This window comes from Bos javanicus, chromosome 3 (genome assembly GCF_032452875.1).
Source record: "Bos javanicus breed banteng chromosome 3, ARS-OSU_banteng_1.0, whole genome shotgun sequence".
In the NCBI taxonomy this organism is placed as follows: Eukaryota; Metazoa; Chordata; class Mammalia; order Artiodactyla; family Bovidae; genus Bos; species Bos javanicus.
Window position 1 is genome coordinate 50,675,311 of NC_083870.1, and position 17,710 is coordinate 50,693,020.

At 33.4% G+C, this 17,710-nt stretch overlaps 1 protein-coding gene across 5 annotated transcripts in view; it reads right to left on the bottom strand.

Annotated features, from left to right (window-relative positions):
- Nucleotides 1-17,710, bottom strand: part of MTF2 (metal response element binding transcription factor 2) — a 73,644-nt gene that overhangs the window by 6,701 nt on the left and 49,233 nt on the right. For all 5 annotated transcript variants that reach the window (XM_061411173.1, XM_061411172.1, XM_061411177.1 and 2 more), the window contains 8 exons: nt 15,527-15,622; nt 15,190-15,290; nt 14,653-14,801; nt 12,188-12,283; nt 11,179-11,247; nt 10,255-10,378; nt 3,247-3,314; nt 1,598-1,768 (listed from right to left, as the gene is read on the bottom strand). In XM_061411173.1, the coding sequence (XP_061267157.1) occupies nt 1,598-1,768; nt 3,247-3,314; nt 10,255-10,378; nt 11,179-11,247; nt 12,188-12,283; nt 14,653-14,801; nt 15,190-15,290; nt 15,527-15,622 (874 nt within the window). The remainder of the gene's footprint in view (nt 1-1,597; nt 1,769-3,246; nt 3,315-10,254; nt 10,379-11,178; nt 11,248-12,187; nt 12,284-14,652; nt 14,802-15,189; nt 15,291-15,526; nt 15,623-17,710) is intronic.

Below are 17,710 nucleotides of genomic sequence, written 5' to 3' on the forward strand. Positions count from 1 at the left end.
CTGACTTTTACCTTTAACACTTAAGAAAAATAGTTTTTGTCAAAATCACTAATAACAAAATGTTATCTAATCCAATAAACATTTTTCTCTCATCTTAACCTGCCTCTCAGCAACATTCAGTACTGTTTAATAGACCCATATCTTTCTCAAACACTCTCCTTCACTTGGTTTTCATGACATCAAACTTTCCTAGTTTCCTCCTATTTCAATGATTGTTTTCTAGTCATCTTCATTTATTTCACTTCTTCCAAATCTCTAAATAATACCAGGACATTATTCTGGGCCACATTCTCTTCTTTTCTCTCTCTAGGTAATATCATCCATTCTCATGGTTTTATAAACCAACTTCAAAATTTATTACCATGGGTCCTGAGCTCCTGACTGAACACACCCAATTGCCTGTATCTAACATCATTACCACTTAGATATTCCTCATAAGAATCTTGAACTCAGTAAGTCTGAAACAGAAGAATGCTTTATTCACGTCATCAAAATCTATTCTTCCAGTTCTTGGTAACAGACACGACCAATCACTAGTTGCTCAAACCAGATATCTGGGCATTGTATAACTTTATCTCACCCTTCCTTTAAAAATTTAATTCATTAGCAAAGCCAACAAATTATTCCTCCAGTGGAGATCTTGAATCTATTTCCTCTCTACTTGACTGCTATCACCTACAACTGCACAAGCCACCATTATCTGTCACCTAGAAAACTCAAAGTCTTCATTTTTTCTTGTTTCTACTCTTCCTTCTATAGAATTTGTTTTCCAAACAGATCCAAAGAAGTATTTTAAAAGATAATTCAGTGTGCATACATCTTTATATAGCTTCCCATTATTCTGAGAAAACAACCGAAACTCTTTATGAGGTCTACAAAACACATGACCAAGCCCCACCCAACCTTTCCAGTACCCAATACTACTCTCTCCAGCCCTTGTTCACACCTCAGTAGCCTTCTGTAAGTTCCTAGAACATGCCTCATAGCTTCACACTTGTTATTTCTGCTACCTGAAGTATTCTTCCCTTTATTCTTCACATTGTTAGGTCATTCTCATTCTTTAAAGTTTCAGCTTCAATATTATTATAAACAGGCTTTCTTAAGTCGCCTTCTTAAAGAAGACCGCTATATCTCTATCCATCCCAGTACAGTCTAAATCTGTTTGCTATTTCCTAAACAGTATTAACATGATCTATAATTATTTTGTTTACCACCTTTCTTCCCCATTATAATGTAAACCCCACCAGGGCAGAAAGAAGGTCTTACTTATTATATCTCCAGCACTTAGTAAGGTGCTTGATAAATAGAATGAATGAACAAACGAATGAGAAATGAACAAACAAATAGATACTTATGCTGTTTGTGAACAAAATCAATAGGGCCTATTCCTGGAAAGCCTTAGATCTATAGTAAATAAATAAACATCTAGCATTAACTCTTTATACCTTGTTCAAGCAAGAAATTTTAAATAGGATAACAAATCAGGGTCACTGCCACTTGTACTTTCAAATATACTAATGAGGCTAAGTAACACAAAAAAATTTTTTTAGTTACAAATGAGCTAAAGAGAAAAACTAACCCACAGATCAACTTTTACCTTGATTCAGATATAGGTTTGGATGCCTTTCTGCCTTTAATTTTAAATTCATGAGAGGTTCCTTCAGGTTCTTTCTCTGCTTTGAAAGCCACATTTGGTGGCACAGGAGGAACACGAATTCGCAACCCAAACAAATGCTTCTTCTTCTTTATTTCTTTCCCAGACATAAACCTAAAGTTTAAAAAAAATTAACTAAAAATTTAAAACTGAACACATATACATGGAAGACCCTCAGTCGTAAAACACATGAAAGTATATCCAATACCACCCCTTGCTTTTGTTTTTTTCCCTTTGCTTTCTTGGATTCTTATCTGCCCCAGAGCCAGTCCACAGTAGGATATGACAGGGGAGTAGGAGAGAGGAATAGTATTAGAAGGGAGAACACATGTCTGCTTTTCTTTTTAAAATGTAGCATCTAACTTTTTAAAGAAAGAAGAGTACAGAGTGGTGTCTTTTTTAGTCTCAATGTGCTTTTCCATATTTTTAGTCTTATCTGTTACAAACACCTCAAAAAAGGTTTAGGGAAAAAAGAATTCTATTTCAGAGTGAATCAGTGAGGAGAGAAACCCTGGCCAGAAATAGGTAAGAGCATTTGGAAAAAGTACATCAATCCTAGAGGCCCAGTAAATAAAAGGAGTGTCTAGCATGTCAGATCTGGAATTGGAAATAACCTGGAGCAGAGGTGACATTTCTTGTGGGCTTGGGTTTCTGAAATATATGTTCTCTAATCCTTTCCCAAAGTCCTTAGAGTCCTTACTCTAAAATACCCTCTTAGTTCTACTAGAGGATGCCTGGCCTAAGAACCACTACCAAGTGCTTGGATTGCCATTCAACTTTTATGTAAGTGTGAGAAACCAGAGCTCCCATTTCTACCATAGCAGGAACAAAGGTATTTCTAGCACACTAAATTGGGATTACAGAATTCATTGTCCTATAAAGTATTTTTACCAGCACAGTAACTGCTCAGGTAACTTTATGGCTTTTTTAAGTTGTCCTAAAGATCTGACCACTTATAACATTTTTTAATGAGGAAATGTTGCTAAGTTCAAAAAAAGCAACATGTTACAAACAATAATGTTATAATTCAATAGCTGGTTGAAACCAGCATATACATTTTATTTCTATTGCCTTTTTAAAATATTTTTAAGAGATGTAGAAATGCTCCTTTAAAAAAAAAAGGGAAAGATTTATATAAGAATATATCAATGTCACTTAATTATCAAAAACTTAGATCACTAATACTACTACTATTCCTAAAGACGGCACTAACTAAACTTAAAATCATAGAAGACCTCAATCATTTAAAAACCTATCTTCTCTTTAATATATCCCCCTATCTTCTGCATATTCCTACCAGCTAATATGATTCTGTTTTACTTTCAGCAGATTAAATTATAAGAACAAGTCATTACTGATTATGCTTTTTCAACTAAACTGACCAAATTCCCCTGAAATATTGATATGCCTTCCATCCACCATTTCCAGAGAACTGCTCCTCCCCTCTTCAACCTTTGAGAATCACTGGTTTACTCTGAGAGAGGACATTAAAATGGTATGTATTAACTCTACATCAATCCCACAATTCTTAATGCTATTATTCCTTATATTTACCAAATATCTCCCTCATAGGGATACATGAAATAACTTACATGGTCTTGTAATCATTTAATGCCTCCAGAACATGCTCATATCTTTCAGATTTTGGTGTGTCTGCCAGCTGTGAAGTATCAAAAAAACAATTTAGTGCACTGTAATTTCATTGATTAGTAATATACAGGTGAGAGAGGCAATGTGATACAAAAGAAAAGTTGACTGACTAGTTGTCAGAAGATCAAACTTCTTATTTCAGGTGCTCACTGACCAGCTTTGTGACTTAAGGCCATTTAGCCTCTCAAATCTTGTTTTCTCACATATAAAAAAGAGAGTATAAATCTTTTACTAGTTTCTTTACTACTATCAATACTTGTATAGATAAAATGGTATGCTTGAAAGAACCATAAACTGTAAAATACAATAAAAATGGGATTTTATTATTTATCATTGAATTTACTTTGATTCTATAACCTGGGAAAATAATAATACATTAGAATTACTTTAATATCAACTATAAAGCTTCTAATAGATATTAACAGGAAAGAATATAAAAAGTAATGATAAACATGTCATTTTATTTCCCAATACTTCTAACACAAACCAACAACCTCTGTAACTTTGAAAAAATAACAAATTTGGGGATTTTATTTTCATACCAATTACAGACTTTGGTTAAGCCTAAAATCCAAAGTGACTCAGTACGTTTTTATCATCTTACACCATTTTAAAATATAAACATTCAATTCTGAAAAATATTCTATTTTCTTTCAAAAAAGTTTCTTTCAGAGTTATTTATGCCTTTTCTTCAAAGTTTAAAGACTAGGGCCCAACAGAAAAAAAATTAAATTATAAAAGACCATCTCCAATTAAAGCTATAAAAATTCAAACAAATGAACAACAAAAAATTTTCCAAAATATCACCATTGACTTTCAAAATGACTGCCAGTAATTTTATTTAGCAGCTGAAACTCCCAAAGTTCAGACCTTCAAGTAAAAAAAAATCTGTCAAATAGAACACAGTAGGTAGAAGAGACTTTCACAGTCATCTACTTTTATTTTAGCAATTAGTCAACAGCTATAAACCTAAATTGCCCAAATTCACACTGCTGGTTAGCTAGAGAGGTAGAATTTGAACCCAAGTGACAATTAAGTATATTCCTTCAACATTCACTGAGAGCCCATTGTGAGCCTATATTGGGTACTTTAAGAGGAAAAGCAAAGTTTGGTGCTCATTCTCCTTAACCATACCACATCTTCCTATTGTAATTTCTAAAGTGTCCAATGACAGAAATTTTCTATTAAAGGAGAAATAATGGACTCGGACTTTATAATCCAAAAGAGACCTGAGATATCCACCTAATTCAAGTTTTCATTAATACTGTAATCCCTTTAATAGTACTCAAGAGTAATGCAACCCTGGTTTAACTAGTACCACAAATGAAACCTAATGAAGGAGCCCATTCCATGGGTGAACAAAATATTCCTTCCTGGATTCTCTTTTATACAAGGCAGTTCTTCAAGTATTTGACAGGGCTGGAAGAAGCACAAGCTGGAATCAAGACTGCCAGAAGAAATATCAATAACCTCAGATATGCAGATGACACCACCCTTAAGGCAGAAAGTGAAAAGGAACTCAAAAGCCTCTTGATGAAAGTAAAAGTGGAGAGTGAAAAAGCTGGCTTAAAGCTCAACATTCAGAAAACAAAGATCATGGCATCTGGTCCCATCACTTCATGGGAAACAGATGGGGAAACAGTGTCAGACTTTATTTTTTGGGGCTCCAAAATCACTGCAGATGGTGACTGCAGCCATGAAATTAAAAGACGCTTACTCCTTGGAAGCAAAGTTATGACCAACCTAGATTAGCATATTCAAAAGCAGAGACATTACTTTGCCAACAAAGGTTCGTCTAGTCAAGGCTATGGTTTTTCCAGGGGTCACGTATGGATGTGAGAGTTGGACTTGTGAAGAAGGCTGAGCGCAGAAGAATTAATGCATTTGAACTGTGGTGTTGGAGAAGAGTCCTGAGAGTCCCTTGGACTGCAAGGAGATCCAACCAGTCCATTCTGAAGATCAGCCCTGGGATTTCTTTGGAAGGAATGATGCTAAAGCTGGAAGTCCAGTACTTTGGCCACTTCATGCGAAGAGTTAACTCATTGGAAAAGACTCTGATGCTGGGAGAGATTGGGGGCAGGAGGAGAAGGGGATGACAGAGGATGAGATGGCTGGATGGCATCACTGACTCGATGGACGTAAGTCTGAATGAACTCCGGGAGGTGGTGATGGACAGGGAGGACTGGCGTGCTGCGATTCATGGGGTCGCAAAGAGTCGGACACGACTGAATGACTGAACTGAAGAGGGCTAAGTATTAAGATTATGTTAAGGTTTTTAGCAGCACCATCACTTGATTATTTCACATTCAGTTCAGTTCAGTTCATTTAAATTTAACATAAATTTAAATTTAATTTAAATTTACAGTTCAGTAAATTTAACATAATTTACTCTATTAAACTAGTGGTATTTTTTCTGATTGCTTTTTAATTCTTCACAAGAAAAATCTGCTCTACAATTTTGCTGACATTCAACAACAAAAGTTTGGAATTTCTCAAATCTACTCCTTTTAACTTTTTGAAAATCACAACAAACTGTCTTTTTTTCTTTTGGTACCCGTTCTCTATGATTTCCTGGGCCTCCCTGGTGGGTCAGAATCTACCTGCAATGCAGGAGACACAGGTTCAATCCATGGGTCAGGAAGATCCCCTGGAAAAGGGAATGGCTACCCACTCCAATATTCTTGCCTAGAGAATTCAAATTTTACCTGTAAGTTCTTTCAGTACTCCAGGATTATTTTGCATAGGACTGTTTATTTCAACTTGCATAATGCACTCAAAGGTTCCCTCACTGTATTTTGAAAACAGAGTGTGCAAATATTACACTGTTAATCAAATAATCTGTATTAGAAGAGCATCATATTCTGTTCTTCCATCTGACCATGAGGTTTATAATATAGATCTTCAATAGAAGAAACATTTTTGTTCCTCCCTGTACTGACACTAATCTCACACTGTGATTTCACTTTCAGGGTTATGTATTTCTGTACAGCAATACATGCTATTACGTATAGTTAAAACTCTTCCCTTCAATAAAACACGCCTCAGTGAATTCCACACCACCTAGGCTTCAGTATGCCAAACAGCTTAAGTAATTTGTTTACCAACATATACTCTGTACGCTAATATACAACTCAAGACCCCAAGTACTGCTTTTAACCAGACTTCTTATAATTTTCCCTTAAAAGTATTACACCACCTCTACTATATTTTTCTCTAGCCAAAACATTGTTTCTGCCATAGTATTTCATTTTATCTATGCTTTTCTCCCTATATCAAGTAGCACTCAACCCACTGCTCTATCAACCTTTTAAGTATTTAAAACTTAAGACCACAGATAACAGAAAAGTGGGCTGTCCTTATGAAACTGAAATTTCAAATCATATTAGGAAGTAAAGACAAATGATAATAGGCAGATTTCAAAAAGTATTAATATCTCATTGTAACTTCCAAAAGCAATCTGATATAACCTCATTCTAAACACTTCATTCTATGTAAAAATTTTAAGCAACTTTTATTTGGGGTGTCAAATTATACTAAATATTTTTACTATCTCAAAAAAAAAAAAATTCAAAACACAGTAGTTTCGATCTCAAATACTAGATTTAGTCTATATGATAATTACGAAGGTACCAACTCTCAAAGATGTTTACCAAGATCACATAAGGAAATTATCACTGTATTCTAACATGTTCTAAAAGTTTCAGCTTCTCTTGACATAGCAATCCTGAAAATAATCAAGAAAAAAGAAAATATATAATATATGTTAAACCTTACCTTTCAGTATGAAAGGATATACAGTTGACCTCTGAACAACTGGGTTTGAACTGCATGGGTCAACTTATGTATGGATTTTTCCCCCAACTAAATACATACTACAATACTACACTGCAGACAGTTGAATCTACAGGTGCAGAACTGCAGACAGGGCAGGCCAACTCTAAGGTGTATGTGATTTTTGATGGCAGAGAGGGTCAGTACCCCAACTCCGTGTACTTCCACAATCAACTGTATTCTCTAAAATGGACTCTCTAAAATTCTAGCGTAAACATCTTTTCATATAGTCTACAGCATATATAATAAGAACTGATGTTCAAAATGACTTCAGTATTCTAAGGTACTTAAATAACCAATATAAGCATACCTCCTTTCATTGTATCTCACTTTACTATACATCACGGATCCTACGATTTTTACAAAATGAAGGTTTGTAGTAACACTGCCTCATGCAAGACTGTCAGCACCATCCTGCAACAGCATTACTTTTAAAAAATGTTTCTGATGTGGACATTTTTAAAGTCTTTATATCTTTACTGAATTTGTTACAATACTGCTCCTGCTTTATATTTTGGGTTTTTGGCCAGGAGGCATATGGGATCTCAGCTCCCCAGCCAGGGATCAAATCCACAACCCTGTATTAGAGGGTGAAGTCTTAACCACTGGACCACCAGGGAAGTCCCAGTTTTTAAATTAAGGTATGTACACTGCTTTTCTTAGACATAATGCTATTGCACACAAAGACTACAGTGTGATACAAGCATGACTTTTATATGCACTAGGAAACCAAAAATTTGTGATTTGCTTTATAGCGTATTGGTTTTGTTGCATGGCCTGAAATTGAAACCACAGTATCTCTGAGGTGTATCTGTAATATACTTAGATGCAGTAATTCACATGTTTTGAAAGTACAGTTTGCCCTCAGTATCCCTCGGTTCCAACCATGGAGAATCAACCAGATACGAAGGGCCAAGTCTATTACATCATTTCAGATAACTATAATTAATGTTACTTTATAAAAAGATTTTTAATACAAATATAAACAAAAAGAAAATTTTATTAATCTAATTTTTAGTAACAAAACTCAATTTGCAATTCAATTTCAGTTAGCCAAAGATTTACTACTTTAATAATTAGGAATAATACATTGTCTATATTATCTTTGCTTCTATTATCACAAACATTTAAAAGTAAACTAAATGAATATCAATGAACAAATACTACTTACAAATTTTATGGTCTCTTTATCATTAAAACTTCACTCTAAAAACTAATTACAATATTAAGATATAAAGTATTAATACAGAAAATTAAAACCTGAACTTCCACCTATAAATAACTAGAGAATGGGATGACTAACCTATTAAATCTGAATGTTTTCTTTTTTTTTAATGTGGAAAAAGAGCAATGAGAAATGACTAGTCACTTCTTCTAATAATAAATCTGATGGCTCCTCAAAATGGGAACACTCCTTAGAAAAGTAAAACATTTGTTATGAAGTTATATTTGATTGTAATCATGTTTTTCTTAATTTTTAAATAAAGATATATTTTCCCATTTGGGGCAAAGAATAAGAAATTGAAATTTCTTACATGTAAGACATTATCTCATAGGGTTCAGAAAATAAAACATGTACCTATTGCTGAAATAAATGTTTTCTGATATATAGCAGAAGTTCAGCTGAAACTGAGACAGCTAGAATTCATAAATTGAACTCATTTCTTTAAAAACAGCCTGTAGTTTTTATTATTTTCTATTTTCAGCTTCTTCAATAAATTTAAGTTATATTTTTATTATAATAAAAAATGATAGCATTTGAAATAAACAACTTGAGTTTTTATATGCATGCCCACTATCTACATGAAGTAAGCAATGCAGACTTTAATCACGTAAAACATAAGTGTATTAACAGAAATATAGATATATCTGCATATCAAGTGCTAAAAGAATCACTGCTAGGAAGAAAAGTATTTCAAATTAATGTATAAGGACATTAAATATTCAGATGACTATAAAGAACAATATACATTAACAGTGCCTTATATTTTCTTCTCCCATTACTAATCAGTTTATTAAAATTTATCATATTTACAACTCACTCACTTTTTCTCCAGTCATCTAAAAGAAGCTTTTAACAGAAAACTTAATGAGAATATTATAATCTAATTTCTAACACTCAAAAATCTTTGCTCAATTGATTTTAGTATCATTGATTTTAAAATCTAAGTATTTCACAGGTGTTTATTTTATACAACTGACCTACTACTTTTAATTAATGTGTACTGTGCACTCCCTGATGCCTCATAAAACCCCCAGAACAACAGAAACTTGATACTTTATTTGATGTGAACCTTATAAACTGCCTGTCTAAAAGCTACAGATGTAGAAATTCTTCCTAAATTTCATATCAGTTTAGTTTTTGCCTCAAAAAGTAACACATGACTAAAATTCACACATCTATTCCACATATTATAGAACAAAAAATTTAGTATCTGTATTTTAACATTTAATATCTATATTTTAATAATGCTAAATAAATCTTTAAAAAGGTAAATATTAAAGTTACTCTACTTTCTTCTTAATCTTCAATGAACATGCATTAACTTTTATATTGCTTTTTATAAAAAGAAACAAAACTCTTCACAAACAGCAAGAGTGGTTACACTTTGCAAATGAAAAGAAAAATGAGATGTGAGAATGAGAGGGATAATCCTCAATTCAGGTAACTTCATTCTCTTATTTTTCTAACATTACTACCAGGTCCCACTATTCCTGAAAGTCAAAGATAAAAAAGGCAGTACCAAAAAGAGAGAAAAGAAGAATGTTGATTACCTCTCTAAGTTTATAGTAAACTTAGAAGAAAAGAAGGAGGAACCATAGGATACCCAGTAATAAGGATTTCTCCCTCCCTTCTATCTTCAGCTACAGCAATTCTCACTTCAGAAAACGGAAGAATTAAGTAATTTATTTCCTCCTATATTTTTTCTCATGTTAACAGGCAACAAACAGGAGAATGAGGGCTGATCCTGATAGCCTCACCAAAGTTATTTCTCCCTATCTAAAAATACAAGGCTACTTTAGATGTATGGCTTGCACATGTGCCTTAGCTGCTTTCAACAAAAACAAAGTAAAAAAGACATTAAGTAGCTAATGATATTAGCTCTGAGACCACCTACCTCTCCAGGGTGCAATCTATCCCAGTTTTCATTAATGTATGTCATAAGCTCAAGTTCAGAATCAAAGTATTTCTTCTTGTGAATAACACTTAGGTTGTAAAGGCATAGGTGTGCTATATCTACCCTGGAATCCAAAAATAATCAAATAATATGAAAATAATGTTTTGGTTATTATTTTTAAATCACACATTATTATTATAAAACCAGCTATTAAAAAAATCCAAAGTTTTTAGATGAACAGATGGTTAATATCATGTCATATTCACAATAAATCATTATATGAAAATAAATGAAAAACATTAATTTATCCTGAGTAATAACTAAAATTTAAGATATTTGATTTCTTAAAAGAGAATCTGATGTTTAAAAGTAATTTATGATCTAAAATTTCATGTTTTCACTACTACATAAGCTATAAAATGGATCACACTTTAACAGATTTTATCTGATTCATTAATTAAATCCTATCTTTTCCTAAAATATGTAAAACATTTAACAAAAACATCTAAGTACTTACTATAAGCATTTTCAGTAAATCTCCAAAATTCATCATACTTCCCATGCCCAAGGATTACTTAACTGAAGCAGAAACTGGCATATTATAAGACCTTTCTCTCTTCTACTGTATTCTGAAGGCCCAAAAGAACTAGAAACATGAATAAGAATTTTGAAGATCTAAAAGATATTTCAAAGTTACTTTTTATGCCATTAGAAACTGAATGGCCTTATTATGTTAGCAATAAAACTAGATAACCTTTGGGAAAGATAACATCAGGCTTGAGGATAAATAAAGGAAAAGAAAAAAAACTAGGCATAAAGAACAAATTTTTCTTTAAGCTAAGTAAATGTATATAGAAAAGTTTCATCCTGTAGATTTAAAACACAATTCTTCTTTTGCTCCTTAATAGAAAGGTCCATACTTACCATTGTAATGGTAGACGTTTGAGGTATTCTGGTCCAGAACTGCAGACAGAGCAAATAAATGTATAAAATCTAAAGAAAAAGAAAGTTGTAACTGAGCAAGCAAGAGTACATACAAATTATTTACCAATTAAAATTAATATTCAGCAAGTACATATCCTACAATTGACATAAGGACTGATACACAAAGCAAAATATAATCTGAATCATGACACTGTAAAGAATTTCTTCTCTAGTAATGACAAGTAATGAAACAGTTTGTATATGGGGGGGGGGGCAGGATCAGTTTTTTTTTAACCATTAGAGACCTTCAGAATTCACATACAGATTCATATAAGTATAGCTTACTAATGACTTGTTTGTACTGAGAATTGTGATGGCTGCTCTCTTATGTTATAGTCACTGTTACTTTTACATGTCCAAAACAATCTGGTAAAATAAGCCCAGAAGACAAGCTGACTTTGCTAAGGTCAGAAAAACAATAAACTGCATAAACTAGGATTTAAACCTAGGGTTTTTGATATTACATATAACTTTTCTTCCTAGAGCCCTATTTCACATTCTCTTAATCAAAAAGGACATTTTTTGACATTCTTTAGATCTGACATTCTTTAGATCTAAGATATAAACTGTGCATCAAGGTTCTGTGGCCTTTTCCAATTGCTTGTCATGAGACCTATTTGATCTTCTTTTAAAAAGGTATCAATGAGAATAATACAGAGTATTGTGGGGCAATAGGTACCAATATAATCACTGGTCAAATACTTTAAAAGCTTTCTGTAATAATATCCAAAAGCACAAAAATTACATTTTTTAAAATTATGTATAATTTAAGTATATTAAACAATATGTTCCCTCTAAGCTGAACCTTTTCCAAATCAAACTTGAAAAAAAAAAATAAAAAACCTTTAGAAATGTGAAAAGGCAAACAGACACACAACTTCTAAAAGCTAAAAAAAAAAACCAAACAAACAATAAATGAGTCAGTAATGCTCAAATGCCCTTCTCTCACCTGTCTCCAAATAGCATTGGCTTTTGAAGGCATTGCACACAAGCTTCATGAAACCACTGTTTACATTTGCAGCACTGTAGCATCTTTAAATACCAGCTATACAAAAAAATTTAAGATTAAAATTAAAATTACTACCTTTCATGAGGTAAAGGTTAAAAAAAAACCACGACAAAAGTGATGTGCAGAATATAGTTGTGATTATAGCATCATAGTTCTAATATTGTGTTAAATTTTTTCCTTCCCAAAAAGTTTATTAATATTGACTACATCATCCCTTCTCTTTTTATTCTTGAGAATTTATAAGCTTTTGAAAGCTATGTCTACTGTTTCTGGTTAACAAGAGTGTGTGTGTGCACACACGCATGCACACAACTAGTTACTCAGTAGTGTCTGAATCTCTGCGACCCCATGAACTGTAGCCTGAGAGGTTCCTCTGTCCATGGAAATTTTCCAGGCAAGAATACTGGAGTGGGTTACTATTTCCTACTCCAGGTGATCTTCCCAATCCCAGGATGAAACCCATGTCTCTGAGTCTCCTGCATTCGCAGGTGGATTCTTCGCCACTGGACCAGTTGGGAAACATGGGTCCTAAATTAGTAAAGGATCTTTGACAAGTCTGTGATTTTTTTTTTGCACATCAACAGTCTCAGAGGTCACCAATATGTAGAGCTATTTTGTCCTATATACCAAATGACCATAGGCAACTTTATTCCTCACTGTGTTTCCATTATTCTTGTTCATTATAACGCAAAGGAGTATAGCAATTTAATAAATTTGATTAACATAATTAACAAACCTAATCTAAGATTCCACCGGTATAAAGGCTCTGTGACAGATTTTGTCCTCTTTCAGATAGCTGAACATACTATAACTGAATCTTCAGCTGAAGGTAAGTCTCTTTTTAGTTAGTACATGGTTTTAATATATAAATATCCTTATTTGCCACCAAATTAATACCTTTTCTTCAAATTCTTTTGCTCACTAAGTGAGCCCCACCATTAATCTTAAGCCATTTACATGCAAAGGCAAGACAACTACTAGTAAGGCAAAAAACTAATGAATACTATTTTCCAAGTACTCTGTTAGGTGTTAAAGTGTTAGCAATATCAAACATAGTTCATGTAGTCAAGGGATTAAAGAACAATGAATAATCTGCTCCATAAAATAATGTCTATAAACTTCCCTGATGGCTCAGAGGGTAAAGCATCTGCCTGAAATGTGGGAGATCTGGGTTTGATCCCTGGGTCGGGAAGATCCCCTGGAGAAGGAAATGGCAACCCACTCGGGTACTCTTGCCTGGAAAATCCCATGGATGGAGAAGCCTGGTAGGCTACAGTTCATGGGGTCACAAAGAGTCAGACATGACTGAGAGGCTTCACTTTCACTTTCAAAACACTAGGTATAAATGATTAAAGGAAAAAGATCCATCTCTTTTCACTGTATCTCTTTTATAAATGATTTAAAGAAACCAGACATAATGTTTTTCAAATCTGCAAAAGACCAAAAACTGAAAAATATTATAAAAATGTTAAACCACAAATAAAAATTCCATAAGATCAGAGACAAGGTAGAATGAAGAAATAAAAATAATTTATATGTTCACTTATTCATGTTTTCAGCACTGAACAACTTATATGTCCCTGCATCCTCTAGAGAGCACCTCTGTCTTAAGAAACATGGAATCCAATAAGATTTAAAAAACCAATAATTATAATTTAAATAGTTAAATGTAAAGTTATTCACTAACATTTTTTTATGTGTAGCACAAATACATGGTACACAATTTGGTTTAATATCAGTTTATATGAAAAAAAAGAACTATAAGTTTTAGTCAACCACCAACAAACCCAGAATAAGCCAAAAGAATATGATGGGACATATTCAACCAAAGAGAGGTAACACAATCTTTCCTTGCAATAACAGAAGCATAATACTTAGAACTTTTAACAGCCTCATTATATTGTCAGACTATTCCTGGAAACACTGCATTGTGAAATCATGGCACCATATTTCAAGAGTAAACTTTCAAAAACTGAAGAGCAATAAAAACAAAGTTCATAAAGAATGTTTGATGTGAATGGAGATTTTAGCCTAGATGAGAGAACACCTGGTATGTCACTGAGAGAATGGGAAATATGATTACTGGACTTAACTATTTTAAGAGCTACCTCTACAAAAAGTAAGAGGCATGGGTTTAGTTTCAAAGAGCAGAACTAGAACTAGTGATCAGAAATTAAAGGTAAATTTCTAAGCATTCTTAGAACTGTTTGCTGGCTCGCTTATTCAGCAAACATTTAATGGTAGATAAATAAAACTATGGTCTCTAATCCTCCCCAATTTTCTTTACTGATACTTTCATGCATTTACAATTCACTATCACTCCAATACCATAATCAGTAACAAAAATAAAGTAGACAATATAAGCAATTAAAAATTAAGGGCATTAAATATCTGTATTTACTTACTCTCCAGGGCCTCCACAATAGCAGTAACATTGCTGGACATTGGTTTTATGACCTGCATCCCATTCAAGGTCTGCCACACTATAGGGTAATGTCTGCTTCATGACTTGCAATGCTTTGGCATTTGGTCCTTTCTTAAGCGCACCACCCCTCTATATTAGAGGGAAAAAGTTATTTAAAAGAGTGAAGGATAAAATTTTAAATATAATTCTCTAATTTTAAAATGCTTCTGAAACTTCCAAAGAAATTTTCATTCTCAATTTCTTACCATATCACAAACTGTTTGACCAATAATAATCTTTATTTTATTGTCTTTTCTTTCAAATTATTGCCCCAATTCCAAGACCACTATCAGAATAAAGTGCAAGAATAGTTGCAAGTCACTTAAGCATCATTAGTCAAACAATAAGCAGTACCTCTTTCTACCCAGCACTGACTGCTCATTTCATTCAGATAAACTTTCAACGTACACAATCATTACGTTGATAGTGCCTTACAAATTTCCATTTAGGGCATTAGCCCAAAACACTTAAAAGATACCTTTGTTGTTGTTGCAAAAACACACTGTCGACAGAGCCATTTTTCATCTGAATCAATCACACTGGAATCAATATGAGGTGTGTGACACAACTGATGATACCCTTAATATCAAAAAAAGCATAAAGCAAATTCTATTTTATTAATAAATACTGCAACACAATTTAAAGAAGGCATTTTAGTATTCTCTTTCCTACATTAATATATTTATAACTGATGACTAAACTTATGGTAAGAGCTTCAAATTACCAATGTAAAGAATTTTTAATCATTAATCATCAACAGGGGCATTAAGTATATAACAAACATTTCCACAAGATTAAAACAAATCAATGCTTACCTTGGCCACACTTATCACATATAACCATTTCATTGGGAGCTTCTGAATACTCTTCTTGACATATTGTACAGACCATTTCCCCACTTCCAGTGGCTCCTGAAATATTTAAAATATACATAAAGAATTGTACCATACAACAAAACTACTTTTTTGACTCAGAGAGCAGCCCATGCTGGCAACACGTTTCCTAGATCATAATGGCATTTTCTCAAGGCAAAGTACTATACACAAAACACTCTCTCTCTCTCTGATCCCTACCTCTGTTCTCACCTTTAACTGAAGACACCTTACTGTCTGCCTTCACAATTTAATCTGCCTTTTGGCAAAGGGCATAATTTAAAATGCTTTCAGGCAGGATCCCTTACCATTCACTTCCAGTGTTTCCACCATCCTGGGAGGTGGGAAAAGCCAATGTTTTTGAACACTAGAACAACTCTCCAGAACATACACCTACCCATGTACATGTACTCACTCACCCTACACTGCCTAACATCATGAGACTAAAGAAAAGGGGCAAGGAAGATCCATCAATGACTCGTTACTCTCAAGTTTCAGAACATTTATTTTTATTCACTAATTTACAAAAAGGAAAGGCTGAACACTATCAGATCTACAGCTCTGAAATATGGAAACATGGTGTCAGTGTACCCTAAACAATACCACACTGCAACAAAAATGAGGGGTTCCACCATTAATTTTTAACCTGAATAAGTTATTTCTTCCTTAAACATTTATATTCTGAAAACAATTTTATTTCACAACATTTAGAATTTCATCACTTTTAACACAATTATAATAATCTCAATTTAAATATACATAAAATACTAATACACATATACTTTATTCACATACCAGCAATAATAAAAATGTATAATTTTGTGCTATGAGCCAGCACTGTGTTAGGCTCTTGACAATATTATTTTATTTAATTCTACAATTTATTAGATAAATATCCTATTTATAGAGAAGAACTAAGACTCAGAAAGATAAAGGAACTATAGTTCAAGGACCCTTAATCACGTATCAAGGGTAGAATTTAAACCCAGATACACCATATTTTCTCCACTGTGAGCTGTTTCTTTTCATTAATACTATATATAATGTTTCTTCCATCAAAAGAATTTTTCACACTGTAGGTTTCAAAGAGTGTAACTTTTTTGTTTTAATTTGGCTGCGGGATCTTAATTGTGGGTTCTAGTGGATCGAACCCAGGATCCTTGTGTTGCAAGTATGGACTTTTAACCATTGGACCACCAGGGAAGTCTCTCGAAAGTCTAACTTCTAATAGTTGTATGCTATTCTTTCCAGTAGAAATAACCAAATTTACTTTTTTATGACTATTCTTAGATATGCAGGTTACCAAATTTTTTGCTTGTTTTTTCCATTTTTCCATTTTTGTTTTGGCTCTTGTCCTCTCTCCTCTCCTCTCAGGCTCTGTTCACATAGCTGGATGTGGCTTCCCACAGTTTCTCAGTTTATAGCTCCAGTCAGGAGAGCAACCAGACTGCACCTAGAACCTCTCAGTCCAAATCTGCAACTTCCTGGAAAAGGAGCAATAGGCCCAGATTGCAGTAGGTGCCTGTTCTCTCATTATAACCATGTAGACTGGTGTGGGGGAAGGCAGTTCCTCAGAAAAGAGGGTGCTGATCCAAAAGACCTACGTGTTCACCTCAAGAAAACAATCTTGAGGAAGCAGAGAACTGCCTTTAGTTGTGATATCCAGTATGTCTCTTTTACCATCAAGCTTACAAAAACTTTCTGTATAGCTTATTAGCCTTCTTAGTCTCCCTTACTCTAAGCCCAAATGACTATAAAGCCATTTCATCTTAGATGTGCCCAATTTTTTGTTGTTGTTAAAGCTACAGGAAACATTTTTCATCTGGATTTTTTACTTCTGAATGATTTCTTTTGAGTAAACTGCTACAAATGAATCTACTGTATAGATGAAAGCATGGAAAACATTTTTATGCATTTAATGCATTTTTATGCATTTATTGCAAATATCCAAGAGAGAAATGTAATATTGCTACCAGCAGTGTACCATTCACAGAAACCATAACAGTTATTAAGATCAAAATCCTTTAAAAATTATTTAATGGTTTTAACATGGTATCTGTTGCAATGCACAATTCTTTGATTACTAATATGACCATACATTGCTTTTATTTATGTAAACTTTCTAAA